We start from the raw sequence: 20390 nt of genomic DNA, 5'->3' as shown, positions 1-20390 counted from the left end.
ATACCCCACACATTCTCTAAGGGGTTCAGGTCAGGGGAGTTGGCAGGCCAATCGAGTACGGTAATGCCATGGTCAGTACACCAGTTACTGGTGGTTTTGGCACTGTGGGCAGGTGCCAGATCATGCTGGAAAATGAAATCATCATCTCCATAGAGTTTTTCAACAGATGGAAGCATTAGTTTTCCTATTATTAATAAATCCTTTTAATTCCTGTCCGTTTGCTATTAAACTTCTGGCATTCCACTGAACAATCAACATGGTGTTGGATTGTGGTCACATGACTCCGTTTCGTCTACTCTCTGTAGTTCACCTTGTACCTGTTCCCAAGATAGTTCTTTTACATTTAAAAACTTTGCTGCTGCTTTCTCTCTCTTTCGTGTATCGTCTTCATATGTCCATCTTCGTGTCGTGTAGCCACTCCCTCGTCTCAGGTCCCACTTGGAAGAGGCCCTCCTCTGAAGGTGGTCTATGCTGGGGACAGGTGGTGATGATGTGGTCGGCAGTCTGCTCAGGCTCCCCGCACTCACACGCTGTACTGTCTGTTAGGCCCCACTTTTTCATGGACGCTTTGAAGCAACCAACCCCTGTGCGAAGGTGGGTTCAGGAGGGTCCATTGCCGGCGAGGTAGATCTTCTCCCTCCACGCCACCTCCAGGATCCTGGATGTAATGGTGTAGGCGTGTCTGTCCTGCTGACTCCCACTCCTGCTTCCATTCCGCTGCCAGCCAGGCTTTGGTTGTTAGATCCTCCGGGATGGAAATAAGCATCTCTTGTGCGGCCTGATTGTATGGGTGGCGGGACTTGAGTCTGCTTGGAGGTGTTGCCATGGTGGTGGTTTCATGGAGGAGGTGCCATCTGTGTTCCTGGGCTTTCCTTGCCAGGGCGAGGGTAGCGGCCTCTCGCCGTAGGCCGGCTGGCGCTATCCCTGCTACGACTGGCAGGTAGAACACGGGGGTGGGTTTCAGGCAGCCACTTATGATCCGGAGGGCATTGTTGATGGCCGTATCGACCTTCTTGGCATGTGGGCTTCTACACCAGGTTGGGGCACAGTACTCAGCTGCAGAGAATACGAGGGCTTGTGTGGAGATACGTAGTACCTTGGCCGAGGCCCCCCAGGTTGTACCAGCTAGGCGCCGGATGAGTGAGATCCTTGCTGTTACTTTAGCCCTCACTTCATCCAAATGTTGTTTGTAGGACAGTGTCCTGTCCAAGCGTACGCCCAGGTACTTTGGGGCCTGCTGGAACTCCAGGGGTTTGTTGTCCACTAAGATCTCCAGCTCCCTTCTTGCTTCCCTGTTACAGAGGTGGAATGCTGCTGATACAGTCTTTCCCTTACTGAGCTGCAGTCGCCAGCTTCGAAGGTAGGCAGCCAGGACGTCCATGTCCTGATTGAGACCCTCTTCAACCGCCTTCCATGTGGGCCGGTGTAGCATGATGGCTAGGTCATCCGCGTATCCATACCTTCTAGATGTCGTCACCGGTAGGTCAAAGATGTAGATGTTGAAGAGCATCTGTGAGAGGACAGACCCTTGTGGGACCCCGTTTCTCAGCCTCCTGAGCCTGCTGCGCTGGCCATCACTGGTCTGGAGAATGAAGCTGCAGTTTGACAGCATCTCCATGATGAAGTTGACCATATGACGGTCCGGGATTGTTCTCAGCAGCTTCAGGTGGAGTCCGCGGTGCCAGACGGTATCGTAAGCAGCAGTCAGGTCCAGTAGTACCACCCCAGCTTTGGTTCTGGCCTGGAAGCTGTCCTCGAGATCTTGTGTGAGAAGGGTTACCTGGTCCACTGTAGACCTGCCCCGACGGAAGCCAGCCTGTTCCCTCGGAAGTTGTGAGTCAACTACTGGCTCAATTCGGCTGTGTATCATCCTCTCCAGGATTTTAAAAGGGACGCACAGCAGCGAGATTGGTCTGTAGAACTTGGGGTCATCCGCAGGTTTGTTGGGTTTCAAGAGGGCTATGACAGCGGCCCGTCGCCATGCCCTTGGGAGCTTGGACCTCCGGAGGCACGCAGAGAAGAATGCACGCAGCCAGGCAGATGTTATTTCGCTCTGGTGGATCACAAACTCTGGGTGGATGTTGTCGGAGCCTGGTGCCTTGCCTTGTTTGAGTTTGGCCATAGCGTCCTTGAGCTCAGCTGGTGTGAAATCTCCTGACAGGTTGGCATTAACACTGGCCGCCCTAGAGAGACTGGATACCTTGTGGGATGTTGAGCGGGCAAACTCTTTGTCTGCGTCTGGGAAGCGGCCATTTTTCAGGAGTTGGGCTGCGATGGAGTTTGCTGTCACAGGGCACTTGGGAGGCGGTGTACTTCTTCCTGAGAGCTGGTTTATGGTCTGCCACGCTTTACGGCTGGAGTGGGTAAAGTCAATCGACTCGACGACCTCTGTCCATCTAGCCCTGCGAGTGGCGTCCAGCTTCTCAAGCAGTGCCGTTGCTGTCGCATCCACTTCAGTTCTTGAGCTAGCCTGCTGGTGGGCTCGCAGGAGGTGGTTGCACTCCTCGTTCCAACCCGGGATGTAGTTTGCATTGTAGCCTCGTGGTATGGTTTTCTTCGCTGCATATGCAGCATCCACATTAGGAGTGTCTGGGTCCGGGAGGGTGACAGATCTTCTCTCTGTGTCAGCAGAAAAAGCATGCCAGTTGGCCTTCCGGAAATTCCATGTTTTGACAGGCTTCCCTGCGACCGGCTGCACCAGTGATGGTATTCTGATGACAGATGGTCGGTGGTGTGATCGGGGGAACCTGTCAATGACCCTTCTCTCTGGCATCAGGTCATTACTGTGGAACACAGCAAAGGCGAGGTCTGGGTTGGTGAAGGTGTTCCATCTGGAGGAGTAGAAGCTTGGTGGCTCTTTGGGGTCAAACAGGAGATGGGCGTTGGCATTGGAGGCCCACTCGCTCAGCGTCTCCTCATCCGGTGTTGTGTGGGAGTATCCCCAGTCGGTGTGCTGGCAGTTAAAATCCCCGGCGTAGATGGCGGGTGCCGGGGTAGTTGGGAGGGCCGATGTGGACAGTACAGATGGTGGGGGCTTGTACACGTTCACAACCGTTGTTGTCTGTATCCTCGTGGACATCCACTCGAGACTAGCGCCTGGAGGGGATTGGCCTGTGGCTGTCCAGCTGAGGTTAGACCTGACAAAGGTGGCCATCCCGTGCTTCCTGCTGAGGATGGAGCCGGTGAGGTGGAACCCGGGCAACCTGAGAAAGTCTGCTTTTCCACAGTGCGTCTCCTGAAGGAGGACGGCCGCGACTTCATGGGAGTCGGCGAGGTGGCGTATGATGTCCAGTTTGGCGGTGGTGAGGCCCTCGGCATTTAGCTGGAGCACTGTCAGGCCCTGGCGCTCGATGGTCGGGATGGCTGCCCGCCCTGAAGTGAGCTTGCGTCCCCCCGGCCTCTTGCGCCCTGATCTGACAGCATGACGATTGGGTGGCGACATTCGTTTCATGAGCTGGTCTTGCACCATATCTCATTACTTGCAGGGGAGGCCGGTGGAGGCTGTCGTCTTCTCCCCCTTGACAGCATCTCCATGATGAAGTTGACCATATGACGGTCCGGGATTGTTCTCAGCAGCTTCAGGTGGAGTCCGCGGTGCTGCTGCTTTGACGATTATTTTGATCTTCTCAGTCTTATTTATTGCCTGTTTTGTACAGTTTAATACATATACTAGGAACACAACTAGTTTGTCCATGGAAATTCCTGTATTTGCTGCCTCTTGTTTTTTATTACTTGAACTGTTCTCACTTCTGACTTGTTCTCCACTTTCTTGATGTCTTACTTTAACTGCCTCTGCGTATGTTATATTTCTTTCTACTCTGATTTGCTGTACTTCTGTTGCCTGTTTCCTTATGACACAGCCCCCATACGCTGCTGTGTGATTCCTGCCACAGTTACAACACTTGACCTGTTCATGACTTCCACATTGTCCATATTCATGCTCCCCTCCACACCTTCCACATCTCATCTTAGCATGGCACACACTAGCTATGTGCCCATAGCGTTGGCACTTGAAACAAGGTACTGGGGGTGGGACGTAAGCTCTAGAAGCTTAAAAACCCTATCATGATTCTTTCCGGGAGGACTTCCTTGACAAACTGCACTAGCACAGATTCACTCTCTGTTTCTAAATGCCATCATTCTTTTCATCATTGTGACAGTTCCACTTTTTATTTCTCTTTTCAAATCATCTAAATTTTCACCTCTTGGGATTCCTCTTGCCCCCTTTCGTTCTCCCACTTCGATTTTTTTCCTTTATTATCTTGTTGTACATCTTTTGCAACTGTATTGCTTTGTTTTTTTGCTCTCCATTTTTACATTTGATCAAAAGCTGTCCGTCCCTGAGCACCTTCGCCATCTCCACCTTTCCAATGTCCTTTTTTAATCCCTTAACCAGTGTCATCAAACTAATAGCCTTCATGTCTTGATCTGACTTAAATTGATATATGATCTTGCCGTTATCTACCATAATCTTTTTCCTCTTTTCTATTCCTTCATCATCTTAATATACTCGTTTTGAACTGAACTTTCCTTCATGACTTCCTCTCCCCTCTAGTCCTATCCATGTCCATACCTTCCTCATACATCCCCTCCTTATCCCCTTCCATCTCGATCCACTCACAAATCAGTTTATGCTCAACCGGCAAAAAGATTAAGACACTCTCACTGTCAGCCACCGCTCTTTGGTTCACTTCCGCTTCCGATCCTCCTCCGTTCTTCCAGCTCTTGCTTTTTCCTCCTTCTTCTTCTTTCTATTTCCAGCAGACTAGTAAAACATCTTAGGTGTATTGCTGCCCTCCACAGGCTATTAACAGAATGTCCCCCTTCTGTCCTATGGCCCACACTACAGACTTGGACACAAACAGGACAGAAAGTAAAAAGCAGTTTTAAAGGCCTACTGAAAGCCACTACTACCGACCACGCAGTCTGATAGTTTATATATCAATGATGAAATCTTAATTGGCAACACATGCCAATACAGCCGGGTTAACTTATAAATTGCAATTTTAAATTTCCCGCCACACTTCCGGTTGAAAACATCTAGATAAGATGACGTATGCGCGTGACGGAATCAGTTGATGCGGAAGTATTGGTACCCCATTGAATACAATACAAAAAAGCTCTGTTTTCATTTCAAAATTCCACAGTATTCTGGACATCTGTGTTGGTGAATCTTTTGCAATTTTTTTAATGAACAATGGAAACTGCAAAAAGAAAGTTGTAGGTGGGATCGGTGTATTCGCGGCTGACTACAGCAACACAACCAGGAAGACAGAGATGGATAGCAGACGCGTTAGCCGGCGAACTCACCTTAACTTCCTCCGTCTCGCCGACCGCATCTGTGATCGGGTGAAGTCCTTCGTCGCGCCGTCGATCACTGGAACGCAGGTGAGCACGGGTGTTGATGAGCAGATGAGGGCTGGCTGGCGTAGGTGGATAGCTAATGTTTTTAGCATAGCTCTGTGATGTCCGGTTGCTAAGTTAGCTTCAATGGCGTCGTTAGCAACAGCATTGTTAACCTTCGCCAGGCTGGAAAGCATTAACCGTGTATTTACATGTCCCTGGTTTAATAGTATTGTTGATCTTCTGTCTATCCTTCCAGTCAGGGATTTAATATTTTGTTTCTATATGCAGTTAAGCACGATGCTATCACGTTAGCTCCGTAGCTAATGTGTTTCGCCGATGTATTGTCGTGGAGATAAAAGGCACTGAATGTCCATTTCGCGTTCTCGACTCTCATTTTCAAGAGGATATAGTATCCGAGGTGGTTTAAAATACAAATCCATGATCCACAATAGAAAAAGGAGAGAGTGTGGAATCCAATGAGCCAGCTTTTACCTAAGTTACGGTCAGAGCGAAAAAAGATATGTCTTTCACTGCATTCTAATCCGTCACTCAAACGTTCCTCATCCACGAATCTTTCATCCGAATCGCTGTAGCTGCGTTGAAAACAATAGGAAAATGTGAGGAGCCTTTCAATTGACTACGTCACGCTACTTCCGGTACAGGCAAGGTTTTTTTTTATCAGATACCAAAAGTTGCGATCTTTATCGTCTTTGTTCTCTACTAAATCCTTTCAGCAAAAATATGGCAATATTGCGAAATGATCAAGTACGACACAAAGAATGGATCTGCTATCCCCGTTTAAATAAAAAAATGTCATTTCAGGAGGCCTTTAAGGACGTCAAAACAACATGTATGCATTCTTTCCAACGGCCGCTGGGTGGCAGCAGAGGCTCCATGTATTACCTGAAGAAACATTTGACTTCTGACCTTTCCACATTATTAGTGATGGGTCCGGCAACACTGATGCATCGGCGCATGCGTCGAGCTCATAGAGCGAAACCCTGTGTCGGTGCGTGCACCGCTTTTAGAAAGTCAAGTGACCGATCATGAGCTGTTTTGGTCACGTGACCGATACGCGAACTGTGTCGCACTCCCGCCTCCTCTGTGCCCTGTGAGAAACGTTCCCTCTAAGATGCGCGCCTGCGCAATTGCGCACTGCTCAAGCGTCCTCTGCGCACAGCAAATATATGCCGCGCACCAAATCAAACCCATCTGAATTCTAAACAAAATAAACACATTTATTCTGTGTAATTTTGCAATGCAACTCTGAGTGACAGTGACAACAAACGGCCCTAACGGTGTTCGTCAACACCGTTCAATTATTGTAACGTCTATCGAGATGCTTCAAGGACAAGAATTATATCGATCACTTTATTGAGCAAAACTGTTTATATTCGGCCATAACCACACCAAAAACATGAGTAAAACACTTCTATCTCGAAAAACTAGTCATTTTCTGCCGTACAAACCAGGCCAAAACCAACTTGTCATCTGTCACCAACACACATACCACTAAACCACTGGTGCGTTTATGGCCACACAAAAAGTCGGACAACTCAAACACCACACAAAGTTACACTATGACTCCTCAGTCATACGTGTGCTTATTCTACTGTCATTTATTATTAATGTTAATTTATTGATATTAATCATGGAATGCTGTTACTAGAGAAAGTTACAGGAATGCACACTTCATCCTATGCTTACATTTCATTGTGTAACATGAGGATGTTTAAGGGGAACTAAATGTGATCTCTGAAAGGGCTACAAATGATTTCCAAAGCAGGACCACCACCCAGACATATTGTACAATACTAATCCATAGTTTATGAAAAACAAGATTTCTTTTATTTTCGTTACAAGTGGGCCAAATCACTAATATTCCAAAATAATCTCATGAAAATGACTCCTCTCATTTGAGTGTTATTATAAAAGATTGGTTTGAGACAGGTGTGCTGCTGGTATTGCCACGTGTGATGTTGCTCACATGTGCTCCACTGAATGCTCAGGGAGTTTTTATGTTTGCTCACACACATGAACAATTAGAGGGAACATTGCCTGTGAGCGGGTCTTTTCTACAGCCTGAGAAATAATAACTAAGAGAAATCATCTAAAATTGAATACGTTGGAAAAATTTGTTTTTTTTAATAAAAATGTGTCCCAGTCCACAAGCATCCTCATTCACAACACGATTAAGTACTATCTATCTATCTCTTAGTTTTCCATGTTATGATACATGTTCACATTATTTATTGAATGTATCTAAAAAAGATAAAAATATATTTGTATTTAAATGAAGATATGAAATAATCCTAAATGAAATACAATGACTTAGTTTACATTATTGTATATACTAGGTCATAAAATCAGTGTCAGTTGAGTCGGTCCATAGGTTGCCTGTAGGGATTTTAAATGTCCAGCAGATGTCAGTATTTAGTGACACAGTATCAATACAGTTTTGCAATGCGTCGAAACGCTTCATGACGCCTCATCAACCCATCACTACTTATTTATCTCATCTTTACTGCTGGAGTTCAGCTCACTGAGGATGTAAGTTCCACTTTGGTATTTTAATTATCTTTAATTATTCATAAACAGGCTTTAAACAAACCATTATTATCATTACTGCCTCATTTTTTTCACTCTCTACTAATTCAAACAATTCTAGCACAAAAACAGTCAGGATGTTCATACAAACAATATTACACATCCCCAAGCGTACCACTTTATTATGGTATTAATATTATATATTATTACATTGAATATTCACATGTTTATAACAGTGCTGAAAATTTTAATTTCTCCTCGGGATTAATAAAGTATTTCTGATTCTGATAATTACATCACTCTCATAAAGCCTTTAAAGCTGAATGTTTTTACCATAGCTCAGCTGCACAATATTGGAATATTGACTGCTGATATTAAAGGCCTACTGAAATGATTTTTTTTTTATTCAAACGGGAATAGCAGATCCATTCTATGTGTCATACTTGATCATTTCGCGATATTGCCATATTTTTGCTGAAGGGATTTAGTAGAGAAAATCGACAATAAAGTTCGCAACTTTTGCTCGCTGATAAAGAAAAGCCTTGCCTGTACCGGAAGTAGCGTGATGTCACAGGAGCTAGTATTCCTCACAATTCCTCGTTGTTTACAATGGAGCGAGAGATTCGGAGCGACAAAGCGACGATTACCCCATTAATTTGAGCGAGGATGAAAGATTCGTAGATGAGGAACGTTACAGTGAAGGACTAGAGAGGCAGTGAAGGACGTATCTTTTTTCGCTCTGACCGTAACTTAGGTACAAGCTGGCTCATTGGATTCCACACTCTCTCCTTTTTCTATTGTGGATCACGGATTTGTATTTTAAACCACCTCGATTACTATATCCGCTTGAAAATGAGAGTCGAGAACGCAAAATGGACATTTAAAGTGACTTTTATCTCCACGACAATACATCGGTGACACACTTAGCTACTGAGCTAACGTGATAGCATCGTTCTCAAATGAAGATAGAAACAAAAGAAATAAACCCCTGACTGGAAGGATAGACAGAAGATCAACAATACTATTAAACCATGTACATGTAACTACACGGTTAAAAATTCTCAGCCTGGTAAGGCTTAACAATGCTGTTGCTAACGACGCTAAGGCTAATTTAGCAACTTGGCAACCGGACCTCACAGAACTATGATAAAAACATTAGCGCTCCACCTACGCCAGCCAGCCATATGCTCATCATGAACGGAGAAGTTAAACAGGACAATACTGATCTAATGGATAGCCACTGGAACACTGAAATTCAAGTATTTTTTTTTTCTATGTAAATAAAAAAAAAAAAAAAAAATATATATATATATATATATATATATATATATATATATATATAGCTAGAATTCACTGAAAGTCAAGTATTTCATACATATATATATATATATATATATAGCTAGAATTCAATGAAAGTCAAGTATTTCATATATATATATATATATATATATATATATATATATATATATATATATATATATATATATATATATATATATATATATATATATATATGAAATATATATGAAATACTCGAGTTGGTGAATTCTAGCTGTAAATAACCACGCCCCCCCCACCTCCCGATATTGGAGGTCTCAAGGTTGGCGAGTATGCAGCCCTCATCTTCCCATCAACAGCCGTGCTCACCTGCGTTCCAGCGATCGACGGTGCGACGAAGGACTTCATCCGTGGGTTTGGCGGCAAGCATCGGCTAGGCGTAGTAAGTAGTCCTTGTTGTGTTGCTGTAAGTATTGTACTTAGCCGCTAATACACCGATCGATCCCACCTACAACGTTCTTCTTTGCAGCCTCCATTGTTCATTAAACAAATTGCAAAAGATTTACCAACACAGATGTCCAGAATACTGTGGAATTTTGTCAAAGAAAACAAGAGGTTTTTGTATCGGGTCGATGGGGTCCAACCACTTCCGTGGATTTTGTGACGTCACGCGCATAAATCATATCCAAAGGAGTTTTTCAACCGGAAGTGTGGCGGGAATTTTAAAATTGCACTTTATAAGTTAACCCGGCCGTATTGGCATGTGTTGCAATGTTAAGATTTCATCATTGATATATAAACTATCAGACTGCGTGGTCGGTAGTAGTGGCTTTCAGTAGGCCTTTAATATTCTTCTATTGTTTAGAATATTACACTTTACTCTTTTTCTTTGCTCAAATGAACAGGATGAAAATGTCTTTAACTGTCCCTACTGAGTGTAATTATATATAATTATGTATATAATAATCTTCAATTCTTCACCTTCATTACCACTTGATTTAACTCTCATCTTATTTTATCCAGAGAGAACTTGACCATAAAAAGATGGCTGCACATCAATAGACTGTCACTAAACTTCAATAAAATTAAATATATAATTTTTGGATATTGTAAAAATGTAAAACACAAATTGTGATGGATAATATTGAAATGAAAGGAATAAAGGTAATCACATTTTTAGGAGTTAATATAGATGATGAAGTAAGCTGGACACTACATATAAGTCATATAAAGAAAACATTTTAAAAAACGGAGTGAAATACTAAATAGAATAAAATACATACTTACAAATATTAACTACAATTATTGTACCCAACTTCAGTTGAAGCATACATTGTTTATTGCATAAAAGTCTGGGGACATACTGTACATATAGAACAATCACACAACAATATTCATATTACAAAAGAGAGTAATAAAGATAATTAATAGAATAGATTATAGAGACCCAACAAATGATTCATAAAGTCACACATTTTAAAATTGTATAAAAGACAACTGCTCAAATGTATAAAGTAAATAATAATATGTTTCCAGAAGTGGTCCAGAAGACGTTTCAGATGTAAACTAGTAAATATGAACTAAGACGGATTTATGTGTACTCAAAAGCAAAGGTATGAACAAATGTAAAACAAATATGTATATCATATAAATGAGTTCATCTATGGAATCATCTACAATTAGAAATTAAAATATGTAACACTTCATTATTTAAAAAAAAAACTTGTATAAAAGTGAATTATGAATATCTACACATACAATGTTTATTGTATGTAACATATTTTATGTATTGTTTATTCTCACTCTTTCAGTCAAATTGTTCTGTTCATTTTAAAGTACACAAATGTGTATATTAACTCATGTACTTGAATAAAATAAAAGCACTAATCTGAAGTGTCTAATCTATAAATGTCAGAATCATATTAACAAGATTGTGTTACACACACAACAATGATGTCACACATGTTATATGTGCTGATATTGTTAGAAAGTCAAAATTAAAGTTTTGACAGATTATTTCAAATCCTGACGTTTCATTTGCTGCTGCTGTTCTCACCAGCACACTTGTGTTTCTTACACTGGTACTTATAAGAGAATCTTTCACCACACACACTGCAACTCAACACTTTCTCTCCTGTGTGTGTTCTCATGTGTACTGTAAGAGTGTTTGGGTGACCAAAGCTTTTGTTGCAGCTTGAACATGAGTATGGTTTTTCACCAGAGTGCGTTCTCATGTGTGCTTGTATTTGCTGTCTTTCTTTACAACTTAGACCACACACTGAACATATAAAAGGTCTTTCTCCAGTGTGTGTTCTCATGTGTATTTTTAAACTTTGATTCATTACAAAACTTTTACCACATTCTAAGCAGGAAAAAGGTTTTTCTCCAGTGTGTATTCTTATGTGTGTTTTCAAATTTTGCCTTTGAGTAAAATCTTTACCGCAGACTGAACATGAAAAAGGTTTTTCTCCAGTGTGTGTTCTCATGTGTGCTTTCAAATTTTGCCTTTTTGTAAAATCTTTACCGCAGATTGAACATAAAAAAGGTTTTTCTCCAGTGTGTATTCTCATGTGTTCTTTCAAATGGTACCTTAGAGTAAAATCTTTACCGCAGATTGAACATGAAAAAGGTTTTTCTCCAGTGTATCTTTTCATGTGTCTTTTCATATTGCAACGGTCTTTAAATGTTTTGCCACAGTGAGAACATGTCAAGCGTGTGTTGTCAGTGTGACATGTCTTATCATCTTTAGAGTCTTCATCATCAGTGTCAGGAGAGTGTGACGTTGTGTCCTCACTATCTGATAGTGGAGCTAAGAGCTTGTCTGCTTGTGATCCTCCACAGTGGTCTCCATCAGCTTCTGTTGTCATGTGTTGTGTTGAGCTGCTGCTTGGAGGCTCCGCCTCTCTTGTCTCCTCACTTTCACTTTTGACCTCATCATTTTCACTCTTCACAATCACAACAAACACTGGGAACTCCTCCAGTCCTTGAAGATGCTCTCCCTCTTCACTGATGATGTGTTCTTCCTCTTCCTCCTTAATGTGGGAGAGCTGTGACTCCTCCTTCACCATCTTGAAGCTCCACTTCTGTTGCTCATGGAGAAGATGTTCTTCACAGACGTCTGCAGGTCACAAGAAGACAAACACGTTTTAGAAACATCCAGCTTTGCTCAGTTCTACGATGCATTCAGTACGTTTACATGTACTTAAACAAAACAAGTTATTGTTTGAACTGTCTTGAAATCTCAGTGGCAGACAAACACGCTGCTCTTTACAACATTACTCACAGGAAAATAAAAACAAGCTACGGCGGGGGAACTTTTTTTTACTAAGGATGGGCCACATCCTACTCATAGGACCATACCCATAGGCTTACTCAGTGGCCTAGTGGGAGATCGGTAGGTCGTGAGTCATACCAAAGACTATAAAAATGGGACCTATTACCTCCCTGCTTGGCAGTCAGCATCAAGGGTTGGAATTGGGGGTTAAATCATCAAAAATTATTCCCGGGCGCAGCCACCGCTGCTGCCCACTGCTCCCCTCACCTCTCAGGGGGGGATCAAGGGTGATGGGTCAAATGCAGAGAATAATTTCGCCACACCTAGTGTGTGTGTGTGTGTGACAATCATTGGTACTTTTTAACATGGCCTAAAATGTATTGTGCAATATTATTTAATATATAATTACTAACAAACCCATTTGAAAACGAGCTACAAAGCCTCCTAATTTAGTTGCTGAAATATGCAGTAAAATATTTCACAATTTCCAGAAGTATTTCCTCAAAACTATTATTAATTTACTCGCTATTTTATGGTTCTATCTACACTTCCGTTAAAATGTACTGAACACTTTTTCTTCTGTTTGATACTTTGCATTAGTTTTGGGTGATACTGAGAATTTGGATCCAACACCAAGTAGTTACATGGGCAGTATCGGTCATACCAACGCTGATACTGATATTTCATCTTTTCAAAATCATCCAATGATTCCATTTTGATCAAAATTATAAATCAGACAAAAACACAGAATGGCAGATATCAACTAAATATATAAACAGTTTTCCTACCATGGGCTCTGATTTAAATACTTTTGTTTTTTTGCTTTTAAAGTCCTCATGTGTCCATGGACTTTCCCTAACAAGAAATAACAGGAATAAAGGAAACTCAGTGTCTATTTATTTCACACTCACACTGCTTTTTTTGTTTTGATAAAAAGTTGCTGAATCGATTTCAACTCACTAAATTGTTTCGGATAATATTCTTTTAAAACATTTATAAAAATTTTTAAAAAATAATAAATCGTATCAGCAACAACAAATTACAAATCAAATCAAATTGTTAAAAGGAATCGTTACTCCCTTAATGACAATATGTAATATTTACTGTATTTTGGTCATTTTAAGCATTGATTTTTACTCGGCGCATGACAACGTTCACTTTTCCCTTCAACATCAACAACAATCATGACAGACTTCATTAGAGACAGCAAAGACTACTTTGAGACAAATCATAATCCAAAAAAGTATATTTTTGGGAGGATGAGCTACAAGTTTTAGAAGCTGATTGCTAAACAGATGCAGCTTTAGTGAAACACTAAGCATCATTTTAATTTTCCTAAAGGAACTATCCTGAAGGAATCAATAAAGTACCATCTATTCATCCATGTAGCAGTATTGTTAAATGCTAAACAAGATAACATAAAAAAAACAACAATCACTTACCGTACAATGTCTGCTCTCACCGGGATGCAGACTGATGGGATGATTATATCTTTCAGCACAAGACATGTTCTCTCCGTTTAGCTGATATATTGAGCATAATCCTCACTCCTCGGGTCAACAATGCTGGGAAGAAATGAGCATCTTGCGTGTCTTCCTCGCGACGTCTTTGGGTTTGAAACTAATTTGACCGACTTCTCGGTCTATGGCCACTACTTTCGCCGATACAAGCGTGAGGAATGATTTGTAATCTACAACAAACTTTTACCAACTCAGCAGCTCAGTAGCTAGTCTACCTCTCAGCAAGCAAGGAGCCGTTTGACTAAAAGTAGTTCCTCGAAGTTAGCTCTTACAATTACAATGCTGCTTATACTTGGTTAATATACAGGTCACTACAAGTAAATGGAGTAATGTTGGTGATTTTAAAGGCACAATAGAGGACTACCATTACCTGTAATGTTAGCCACCTTGTACTAGCAGTTTTTTACTATTTAGCATACATATTGGATGACATCTGGATGTTGTGCTTACTTGGACTGTGATGAAGCTGTGAGGACTCAGGTGGTTCAGTCTTCACAGAGACAACAGTCAGTGGAAACTTGGTGAGATCCTCCTCTTCCTCTTTAATGTGGGGGGGCCGTGGATCCTCCTGCCTGCTGAAGGGGACGTTCTTCTTGACGAGCGTTCATCTGCTGGACGTCTGCAAGACAACAAACAAACTTGAGCTCAGATGTGTCAAATATTTTTTAGTCTCTCAAATATAATAGTTTCCAATGGGACTGAGAGACTTTGCGGTGATGTTCTTCTACAAATGGAATAATCATCAGTCATTGATTATTATGAATTGTGTAATTGATCTTGTTTTCTGCATTTACAGTAATTATTGATAAAAAGTAACAGCTTTTTAGAACGTATAGAAAACCTCCTGCTTGGATTTTAATATCGTCATGACTGTAAAGGCTTGGTGGCATTGGCGTTGTTAGGCCTATTTTAGGGGGGCTCTAGCCCCCCTAAATAATTTGGTGTTATATTTTATTTTATTTTATTTTTTTTTTTTTTTACAAATACATGCAGACATATTCATTATAAAGTGGCCCGAATATGAGTTTAAATAAATAATCATATAACCTGTCATTATTCACTCAGTTTCCCCTCACTTCATAGCGTAAGGTAGAGAGCCCCTTTAATGCGTCGGTATCCAATCCATTCCACTTGTTCATATAGAAAATGCCCACATCACTCAAAATCCAGTCCATATTTTCTCTGCGACCTTGCTTGCGGTCCTGCAAGTGTGCAGCTTTGAAGCACACAGCGCTGCAGAACAAGAACGTGAACAAGAAAGTAAGTATTCATCACTGCTTGTAGTAAAATGTATTAGCTCCACTTTACACCAGGTCTGTGTTTGACAAATAAAAACCTGTCAGCACACTATAGACAACTTCTGTGCACGTCGTACATTTTATTGTTTTGCAGGCAAAAGTTATATTCCCGCTCTAAAACAATGCTGCTACTTAGTTAGCTAGTTAGCCTGAAATGCATCATGAAGTTCCTGGTTATTTATAAAGTTAAATGTGCACTCTTTTTTTACCATTTGCTATCTTTGGGGTTACTTCCTTCTGGAGCATCAGCTGTGTTTCTCACTTTACACATGGAGTAGAACAGGAGCTGAGCTCATTCACGTATGACTATCATCAGTAGATAATAATAATAATCACTCCACAATCCCTATTAAGCTGTAGGAGTCAGGGCAGAGGAGCACAGAAAGTGAAAGGGGAGTGGCCTCTACTGTAAAGTTGAGTAGGACAATAATGATACATATAAATAAATATTTAAGAATTTTTTTTTTAAATGGCTTATCGATAAGCCATTTGTTTTATTTATTTCTGGGCGGATCATGTTGGCTATTGGTCCTCCTACTTGTCAATCATTCTGGTGATGTTACGTAAGGACATTATATATATATATATATATATATATATATATATATATATATATATATATATATATATATATATATATATATATATATATATATATATATATATATATATATATATATATATATATATATAATTTATTTATACAATAGATTGTATTTGTAATCTACCTTACATTTGATTCCAAATCTCAAAGTACTACAGAATTACAACCATTGGCGTTGTTAGGCCTATTTTGGCGTTGTAATAAATAAATAAATAAAAAATGGGTTTCCATGGCCGAACAGCTGTATCCAAGCCATACATCACCAAGTCCAATGCAAAGCGTGGGCTGCAGTGGTGTAAAGCATGTCGCCACTGGACTCTAGAGCAGTGGAGACGCCTTCTCCGGACTGATGAGTCACGCTTTTCCATCTAGCAATCTGATGGACCAGTCTGGGTTTGGAGGTTGCCAGGAGAACGCTACATTGCATTGTGCCGAGTGTGAAATTTGGTGGAGGAGGAATTATGATGTGGGGTTGGTTTTTCAGGAGTTGGGCTTGGCCCCTTAGTTACAGTGAAAGGAACTTTGAATGGTCCAGGATACCAAAACATTTTGGACAATTGCATATTATATATATAATTTTTTTTTTTTTTTTTTTAATTTTGAGAATATTTGGGTACCTTATGATTCGATTACAAACACAATATTGATGCATGTTCAATTTGTGTACAGTATATTAAAGCCATTTTTAATATTTAACATTTATTTCATTAAATATTAATTTTTGTCTGACTGAATGAGCATTAATCGCTTACATTTGTGCAAATAGTGTATTCGTAATAAGCATCAGTTTTAGGGATGTCTGATAATATCGGACTGCCGATATTATCGGCCGATAAATGCTTTAAAATGTAATATCAGAAATTATCGGTATCTGTTTCAAAAAGTAAAATGTATGACTTTTTAAAACGCCGCTGTGTACACGGACGTAGGGAGAAGTACAGAGCGCCAATAAACCTTAAAGGCACTTCCTTTGCGTGCCGGCCCAGTCACATAATATCTACAGCTTTTCACGCACACAAGTGAATGCAACGCATACTTCGTCAACAGCCATACAGGTCACACTGAGGCTGACCGTATAAGCAACTTTAACACTGTTACAAATATGCGCCACACTGTGAACCCACACCAAACAAGAATGACAAACACATTTCGGGAGAACATCCGCACCATAATAAACGCAACAGAACAAATACCCAGAACCCCTTGCAGCACTAACTCTTCCGGGACACGACAATATACACCCCCCCCCCTTAACCCCGCCCCCCTCAACCTACTCATGCTTTCTCAGGGAGAGCATGTCCCAAATTCCAAGCTGCTGTTTTGAGGCATGTTAAAAAAAATAATGCACTTTGTGACTTCAATAATAAATATGGCAGTGCCATGTTGGCATTTTTTTTCCATAATTTGAATTTATTTATTTTAGAAAACCTTGTTACATTGTTTATTGCATCCAGCGGGGCATCACAACAAAATTAGGCATGATAATGTGTTAATTCCACGACTGTATATATCGGTATCGGTAATTAAGAGTTGGACAATATCGGAATATCGGATATCTGCAAAAAAGCTATTATCGGAGATCTCTAATCAGTTGATTTACAAACCCCGTTTCCATATGAGTTGGGAAATTGTGTTAGATGTAAATATAAACAGAATACAATGATTTGCAAATCCTTTTCAACCCATATTCAATTGAATGCACTACAAAGACAAGATATTTGATGTTCAAATTCATAAACTTTAATTTTTTTTGCCAAATAATCATTAACTTAGAATTTCATGGCTGCAACACGTGCCAAAGTAGTTGGGAAAGGACATGTTCACCACTGTGTTACATGGCCTTTCCTTTTCACAACAATCAGTAGACGTTTGGGAACTGAGGAGACACATTTTTGAAGCTTCTCAGGTGGAATTATTTCCCATTCTTGCTTGATGTACAGCTGAAGTTGTTCAACAGTCTACGTTGTGGTATTTTAGGCTTCATAATGTGCCACACTTTGGATGGGAGACAGGTCTGGACTACAGGCAGGCCAGTCTAGTACCCGCACTCTTTTATTATGAAGCCACGTTGATGTAACACCTGGCTTGGCATTGTCTTGCTGAAATAAGCAGGGGCGTCCATGGTAACGTTGCTTGGATGGCAACATATGTTGCTCCAAAACCTGTATGTACCTTTCAGCATTAATGGCGCCTTCACAGATGTGTAAGTTACCCACGTCTTGGGCACTTTGCGCCTATAACAATCCGGATGGTTCTTTACCTCTTTGGTCTGGAGGACACGACGTCCACAGTTTCCAAAAACAATTTGAAATGTGGACTCGTCAGACCACAGAACACTTTTCCACTTTGTATCAGTCCATCTTAGATGAGCTCAGGCCTAGCGAAGCCGACGGCGTTTCTGGGTGTTGTTGATAAACGGTTTTCGCCTTGCATAGGAGAGTTTTAACTTGCACTTACAGATGTAGCGACCAACTGTAGTTACTGACAGTGGGTTTCTGAAGTGTTTCTGAGCCCATGTGGTGATATCCTTTACACACTGATGTCGCTTATTGATGTCGTACAGCCTGAGGGATCAAAGGTAACAGGCTTAGCTGCTTACGTGCAGTGATTTCTCCAGATTCTCTGAATCCTTTGATGATATTACGGACCGTAGACAGTGAAATCCCTAAATTCCTTGCAATAGCTGATTGAGAAAGGTTTTTCTTAAACTGTTCAACAATTTGCTCACGCATTTGTTGACAAAGTGGTGACCCTCGCCCCATCCTTGTTTGTGAATGACTGAGCATTTCATGGAATCTACTTTTATACCCAATCATGGCACCCACCTGTTCCCAATTTGCCTGTTCACCTGTGGGATGTTCCAAATAAGTGTTTGATGAGCATTCCTCAACTTTATCAGTATTTATTGCCACCTTTCCCAACTTCTTTGTCACGTGTTGCTGGCATCAAATTCTAAAGTTAATGATTATGTGCAAAAAAAATTTTTTTATCAGTTTGAACATCAAATATGTTGTCTTTGTAGCATATTCAACAGAATATGGGTTGAAAATGATTTGCAAATCTTTGTATTCCGTTTATATTTACATCTAACACAATTTCCCAACTCATATGAAAACGGGGTTTGTAATTTCCATATGTCCGCCCGAATGCAGCTGAGTAAGTCTCCAACACCCCCCCCCCCCCCCCCCCCGCAAGCCCAAAAAGGGACAAGCGGTAGAAAATGGATGGATGTCATCAAGGTAGTAGAAGTGCGGGCAAACAACATAATTTGTATTTATTGCTAATAAAGGTAGCACAGACACAAAGTAGACTACTGCAGTGTATGTGTAATACATAATAATATTTTTAATTTGTATCCTTCAAAGCGTCTTTGAGTTTACTGAAAAGCACTATACCAAAAAAATGTTATTATTATTATTATACCATGTGACTGATTCCAGACTTAAATTACGAGACGTTCGTTCCTTTCTAGTAACAAATATTTAATGATGTTAAGCGTGACTGTACTATACAGCAAAAAAACAACAACAGAAAAAACCTGTTAAAGTATGAAATAAGTCATAGGGGGGGGTTACCCACATATGCGGTCCTCTCCAAGGTTTCTCATAGTCATTCACATTGACGTCCCACTGGGGTGAGTTTTCCTTGCCCGTATGTGGGCTCTGTACCGAGGATGTCGTTGTTGCTTGTACAGTTCTTTGAGACACTTGTGATTTAGGGCTATATAAATAAACATTGATTGATTGATTGAATATAATTCTCATAGAGAACATATTAAATACACTCCTAAAAAAACGCTCGCATTTGCTACATAGGGCCTGCTAGCGGGCTAACGCTAGCACGTTAGCTTCGAACAACATACCAGGTAAATAACATAAATGATATAAAAATATATAATTTATATTACCTCATCAGCCGCATGTACAAGAGATGAGTGGAATATATTCTTCCTATTGTTATACCAGCAACTGTTAAATGCGACTTTGTTTTGTTCTGTGGCTGGACGAAGGAAGTGTGCACCACTCACTATTGTCCCAATGAAACACGTGTTTGGCCAACATTTGTTCCGCGAAGACGTCACACAGGAGGAAGAAAAAAACCAAGATGGCGTCTAAAGGAAAATACGTTGTTTTGGTTATTATGGTTTATTGGTCTTAATTACAACGTACATGTGCACATGTATGTCGTTTAACAGAGTAAACGTCTTTATTAATTGTTTGTATGTGGATGCATTAGTCTGAGTGCACTTTGACGTACTAGCCTAGCCCATATTTGCCAACCTTGAGACCTCCGATTCTGGTGGTCGGGGGTGGGGGTGGGGCGGGGGTGTGGTTGGGGGCGGGGGCGTGGTTAAGAGGGGAGGAGTATATTTACAGCTAGAATTCACCAACTCGAGTATTTCATATATATATATATGTATACAAGAAAGTTTGATCATATTACGCCTATACTGGCTCACCTGCACTGGCTTCCTGTGCACTTAAGATGCGACTTTAAGGTTTTACTACTTACGTATAAAATAC

General features: G+C 40.9%; 1 protein-coding gene across 2 annotated transcripts; it reads right to left on the bottom strand.

The window, feature by feature from the left end:
- Nucleotides 1-10509: 10509 nt before the first annotated feature.
- On the bottom strand, nt 10510-19920 carry LOC133664686 (gastrula zinc finger protein XlCGF8.2DB-like). Of its 2 annotated transcripts, XM_062069521.1 has the most exons (3): nt 19775-19920; nt 14416-14584; nt 10510-12289 (listed from the first exon to the last, which is right to left on the bottom strand). In XM_062069521.1, exon 3 carries the CDS (start codon nt 12237-12239, stop codon nt 11205-11207), a length of 1035 nt encoding a protein of 344 aa, XP_061925505.1. In that variant the 5' UTR covers nt 12240-12289; nt 14416-14584; nt 19775-19920; the 3' UTR covers nt 10510-11204. The 2 variants fall into 2 exon arrangements, with proteins under 2 accessions (XP_061925505.1, XP_061925506.1); XM_062069522.1 differs by lacking the exons at nt 14416-14584; nt 19775-19920 and adding an exon at nt 13888-14125.
- Between the last annotated feature and the right edge of the window lie 470 nt (nt 19921-20390).

This window comes from Entelurus aequoreus, linkage group LG14 (assembly GCF_033978785.1).
Source record: "Entelurus aequoreus isolate RoL-2023_Sb linkage group LG14, RoL_Eaeq_v1.1, whole genome shotgun sequence".
NCBI classification, from domain to species: Eukaryota; Metazoa; Chordata; class Actinopteri; order Syngnathiformes; family Syngnathidae; genus Entelurus; species Entelurus aequoreus.
This window is presented reverse-complemented; position numbering and strand designations above follow the sequence as displayed.